We start from the raw sequence: 6000 nt of genomic DNA on the forward strand, positions 1-6000 counted from the left end.
CGGATCACTCCTGCATTTCAGATTTAACTTTTTAGGAAAACGGGGGTGGCCGCGAGGCCAAGCTTACACCCAAATGAGCAGTAGCTGAAAAAATAAAGGCTGGGCGAGTTCGCACCGATTTATACTGTGGGTTGCGCCAAAACACACAGAGGAATGGGAAACTGAGCAACAACGTGTAGTCCGTTCCTTCCTCGCTTATTCGTGTTCTTTGTGCGCGACCCATAGCGTGAGCCGTAACTGGCCTAACAAGTAGGGCACGATGTCGAGCACAAAGACGATGACGTAAAGACAAAAACATGACGACGAAGGATCACATTTCGCGTAGTGGGGACAAAGAACCTTTTTTGGGGGGAACTTCTAACAAAGAAACATGATGATACCTGTGGCAGACGCAACGCAAGTTGACTGCATTTCCCTCAACCACTGTCGGTGTAGAAAGGGTCATAGACGACCCGCTATGACGTCACCGCATGCTGAGCAATGGGATTGTACGCTGCCGCCGTCTGAAAAGAGTGCAGGTAACGGAGGTTTGTGCGTAACGCAGCAATGACGCTGATGACATCGCCTACAAGCTGTCAGTACGGCGTCCGTGGCTCAGAAGTGCCCCCTCCCGTCTAAATGTTAAAGAGCCATTGTTTCCCAGCCACGCCGGGACAGCGAAGGTCGACCCGCAAGTCCCACAGACGAAAATAATTTCCCACTATACGTTCCAGTAACCGATTAGCGCGTGTACGGCTGACCGCTGAAAGCACGGCCCATGAATCAGGATTGCGACACTTGTAATGATAACAATCGCAGCTCTTGTATACTTCTCTCGCGAATAAACCCAAACGAGCCCTGACCCTTTGCTCGACCATCGTTCTGTGAACATGATATTGTACGTGACGAGAGAAAGAGCACTCGCGATTTATTCGCACAGCGATCGCGTCCCTGCGGTTCGAATATGCTCGAATTACGGGTCTCGCATGTCATCGAGAAATGCGTACACGATGCGCATTTTCTTCGCGCACCCGTAAACGTTTCGAACGCGCTCCATCATTGCAGTCCTTGGACCACGAGCCTCGCGAAGACCTCGGCGCTGACGCACGCCAGTGTCCGTTGCCGCGACAGATCGTTTTCTTTCGCGCATGCGTGCCGCGCTCAGCGACGCGAGATGCGTGCCGGCAGTCTATTTTCGAATTTACGGGGCAACGGGCCCGTGTCACGTTCCCGCAAACTTTCATAACGCTGGAAATGCGACAAAATACGTTGCCCAATCCCCGAGAAGCGTGGTCACAACATAAATATTCCGCTCTTGGTGCCAAGAGCTATCTCCACCGAGCAGCTGCAGCAAGCGCCTCAGAGGCTCCGTCGATTGCGCAACCGCGGCCCAGTGCAACGCCTTTCCGCTGCGTGGACGGCGAGCGACGCAGTTGGCTTCGCCGCTCACGGCGCAGCACTGCACGCACCACGGGGAAAGCGCTGCCAAGCCGAAGTGGCCCTGAATCGCTGCGTCCAGCGCAAAAGAACTACGACGCGCATCACGAGCTGTTCTCGCTGCGAACGTCGCTTGCGATTGCAGAGAAACATTAGCAGCTCCTTTTCTGTTTACGCACGAAAGATTTTTTTTTTTTTTTTTTGATGGGGCAGTGGCGTGATGAAACGGGATTATCTGAAAGTAACTATACTTGAACCTTGAGAGAACGCAGACAAGTGTCACTATCAGCATTGTCAATTTTTTAGTGACACTCGTTCGCATTTGCGCGTCCGCAACTACTTGCGTCGTTACGTTGGCGTGATTGTACAGGCCAGGATTTGTACTACAACGTATGTCACTACAAGCTATACAGCTACTAGCATTGCACTCCCTAAACATGCGTAGAATGCAGTCTTCTTTTTTTCCGCTGTTCTCAAATGGTGTGATGAGCTTAGCACCGAGTTCTCAAGGCAGGCGAACGCATATACCCGCAGCAAATACCTCACTTTTATACTTTTAAAGATGCACCCAAAGTCAACGTAAGGACTGAATAACGTGTGTTATGTATGAAACGGGCATCCGGGATATGGAAGACTCCGTAGCGCAGTGCTTCAGATTAACTTTGACTAGCAGGAGTGCTTGAACGATCACCGAAAACTCCCTACATACATTGGCATTCTAGCAATCTGCGTCCATCGGAATGCAGCTACTGTCGGAAGTCGAACGTGCGACCAGCATCTACGCCACATTCTGGCTAAACAGAATCGATTGACAACAATTCGATCCAGTCGCTATGGCGTTTTGCTGTTGCTCAGCACGTGGCCGCAGGTTCGATTCCCGACCAAGGCAGCTGCATTGCGATAACGGAATGTAAAAAGCGCTCGCGCGCAGTGCCTTTTTGGGTGCACTTTAACGAGACCCAGTTGGTCGGAATCAATACAGAGCCCCGCAATACGGCGTTCGTTACTTTGGTACTCAAATTTCAGCTAGTTGCTTGATACTTAGTTAAGACATGGCTGCGTAAATGAAACGGACACAAAGAATACAAGACCGGACACCACGGGTGCTACATTAAACCCCATAATTAACGAAAAACAGCCAATAGTTGCCTAGCTCCCCACATGATCAAGTCACGGAGGAGCTAAGCCCACCACCAGAGATCCGCGCGAATTAGCTTAAAGGGCACTCTTTTCCTCTAAACCGAGCTACACACTTGATGGCGGTGCGGCAGGCGCTGGCGAAATATGAGAATGCGCAACCCTCCAGCTAGCACAAGTAAACACCGAAGGAAAGTACCGACCAATGGGCTCATGAACTCGAGTGAAGGAAAAACGTTGAATGAAGAGAAGAAAAAAAAAATAGACCAGAAAAGAAACACGCCATGAGAATTAACACAAAGGAGACATGCCGCGCCTGCCCTCTACACGGGAACTTAATCATGCGGGGCAGGTTGCAGAAGCGCTCTCCGCATCTTGATGGCATCGTTAAGCGACGAACGGTCAAGTAAAAGCAAGTTGGAGGCGAGAATTGCATTCCGAGACGGACGTCGTCTTCACAGGTGAATGGACGTGCACACGCAACCCTATGGCGGAAGGTGAACCTTTGCCGATAACGCTGCAGTAAAGTGCAGGCTTGCGATTAATGTTAAAACAACAGGACGACGCGTAGATTTGTTTCACATGCCTTTGTGTTCGCATCTCTGTAGATAGACGTACTGAACAATGAGACACACTGAAATGCGCTAACTAAAGCTCGTGTGGTCGACACAGAGGAGCCGAGAATGACACAAGCAACATCACCTACGCTAAAACGAGCCGAGCACTTTCACTAAAGGAGCAGGGACCAGAGTATGCGGAACAGCTTTCTGTGGAAATCGGAAGGAAAAAAAAAATATGAACAGCGCATCAAGAGCCCGCGTGCAGAATTGGCGAAAAACAATGACGAAGAAGAGAAAGAAAAAAAATACTTGCGAAAATAGAACAGCGGCGCGAAGCGTTCGGTACACAAAGCAAGGCTCGAAAGAGCGCGTGCTCCTGCGACGCTCAGGGCACGTGCTGACCAGCAGCCCCTTGACGTCGCACGAGCATGCTTCCAATCCACCACTCACCATTCCCAGAGTCATCCGTACAGCAGCGGCGACCCGGTCCGAGCGACTACGGCGCACAGACTAATCCGGTCTAGCGCGCGGCCAGCGTCTTGGCTTGCAGGCGGCCCACAAGCACGCGAGTCCAACATGTGAGAGCAGTGTATCCAGCAGCAGCGCGAAGAGCGGCCAAGGTGTGCGCGCATCGGCCGGACGGCAACACTCGGAGCACGTCCGCACCGCAAGTTGCCCGCGACGCGTCTGTAGGTAAGCGTCTTCGCCCCTTCGCGCCGGCGGGAAACTGCATGTGCTTCCAAGGTCCCGTGACGTCAGTGATTACCTGACTTACGAGGCCCTCCCACTTTCTCCTTGCGTCTTAACCTCCTTGCGGCGGACGTCACCTCCTCTCCGCGCCTGAATGAAGGGGGCGAGGGGTGGCCATTGAGTGGACCACGCGTGGTCGGCTCCAGCTGTTTGGCACTCCAGGTGCCGCCAAAGGGCCGTTGCCCGAAGCACCTGCCGCCCGCGGTCCACGGACCGGCGGAGGAACGCAGTGGCTTCCGCATTGCCGGCGGGCCGAGCCAACACTGTCCGACTTAACTGGCAAGCTCACTGGCAGGCTTCTCGAAGCACTGAGATGCGAAACCGCGCCGCTACGAAATGCTTCGTGCCTAAACGAAATGGTCGGCTAAACGAAAGCTGCCGCAGAAACGCTCATTTTCGGCCTCGAGGGAAAAACTCGCCAGAACATATACGCACTTCCGACGATCGTGTTTCGCGATCGCGCGTTTCCTTTCTTTTTTATCCCCTATACGATTTCGAAAATACGGAAAGCGGTGCCAAATTGCTTGGATTCTCAGAGGCGGATGGAGAGTGCATTCCGCGGCACCGTTAGCCGGCGGCCGCCTTCTCTGCACGGACTGGCTCTACTACCTCGCGGAATCTAAAGTTGAGACGGAGGGAATAGGCTTGGGATAACTAGGAATAGGTGCGTAATTTCAGAGATGCCTGCTTTTTCGCGTGAGCGTGTCGTTGCGCCGCTTCACACTGAAATTCGCGCGTCGAACTGAGTAGCAGTAGTTGGGCGGGTGATCGACACGGAGGGTGAAGTTGGAGCATGGGAAAATGTTCCGCTAGGTGGTTGTGTAAGTGGTTTTCATGACTGAGTAACGCGCTATCGCTTAAGCTGTTCCAAGGGTGGAGTAACTACTTGGACGACACTTCTTTTCTTACCTTTTGCTCCCCATCTACTTTTCAGTACCGCTTTTATGAACTGAGAAATGACGTGGGATTTTAGTTAAGTTGATATCTATCGCCCAAGCCCCGAGCTATCATTCTATTGGCCTTTGCTAACCTTTAGACCTGGCGCAAAACACCATATTGTCAGTTAAAGGATACAAATATCCTGTTTATTTATCTATCCGCTATCGCCGAGACATCATGGAGGCGAAGGTGGTACCAACAAATTGGAAATATTATTAAAATGCAAATTTAGATCACGTGGGATTCTCTAACGTGCACACAATGCACGGGAAAAACGCGATGAGCGACGGTGGACAAATGCGATGCTTGAATAGTAGTGCCTGCTACGCATGGCAGTAGCAAAGAAAAAGAAAAGTATGCGTCCTGAGCCAATTTAATAGCTTGTATTCCTCATTTCTGACACGGATACTTATCAGGCTGACGCAGCGGGACTGAGTTGCGTCTTTATGTAGCGTGGATCATAGCTAGTGACACAGCGGAAGCAATCAAGTTTACTTCTCTTTCGCACGTAACGATAGCAGTATATATGGTTACCCGATTCCCTACGAGATAGAACACAAAACCGCACAAAATTTAATAGCGACAGACCCGATCGAGGCTGTACCGACGGATTAATTCGTAGCACGCATGCGCCTAGCTTCATTCCGTTCACTAGTCGGCTGGTGCCGCGAAAGAAGAGCATAAACTAGGAAGTGTAGAGCGTAGTGTTAATTCATTAGAACAGAGCGTTAGAACGTGATGATGCGGTGTATAAGTAAGTATTTTACCGCAACCAAGTTCACCAGGAAAATTGTGCAGCAAGCTTCCGGAGCTTGCTCCGGCTTGCTGTGTCGACAAATTCACCTACTGGCACGGTTTTCCACACAGCCTTATCGGCTTTGTGAAACAAGCTTCGTGGAGCTAGCGTGCAGCGCGGCAGCAGAATCCTACACGTGACGTCACACGTGAGAAAGCAGGGAATAGATCCATATGGAACGGGGTCGTTACAGGCATAGGTAACCGTATAATATAGAGACAGAAGTTTTAATTACGAGAAAGAAGATCACGGAGCGATCGGCAAAATTCTTGACTGCAATAGATCTAGTAAAAACCTGATTAGATAACGCAGGCTGGGTGACTATTTGCCGCGTCAGAGCTTCAAAGCGGACGCCAATAGAAATAAATCGTCATCTTGTGCTACTATAAGGTCGAACCGAAT

The 6000-nt window shown here is 51.0% G+C and overlaps 1 protein-coding gene across 1 annotated transcript in view; it reads right to left on the bottom strand.

The window, feature by feature from the left end:
• LOC126545643 (uncharacterized) overlaps positions 1-3801 on the bottom strand; it is a 55736-nt gene extending 51935 nt beyond the window's left edge. The window contains exon 1 of the mRNA XM_050193576.3: positions 3564-3801. Coding sequence (XP_050049533.1) covers positions 3564-3578 — 15 coding nt within the window. The 5' untranslated portion in view covers positions 3579-3801. The remainder of the gene's footprint in view (positions 1-3563) is intronic.
• Positions 3802-6000: the final 2199 nt, after the last annotated feature.

This window comes from Dermacentor andersoni, chromosome 1 (assembly GCF_023375885.2).
Source record: "Dermacentor andersoni chromosome 1, qqDerAnde1_hic_scaffold, whole genome shotgun sequence".
NCBI classification, from domain to species: Eukaryota; Metazoa; Arthropoda; class Arachnida; order Ixodida; family Ixodidae; genus Dermacentor; species Dermacentor andersoni.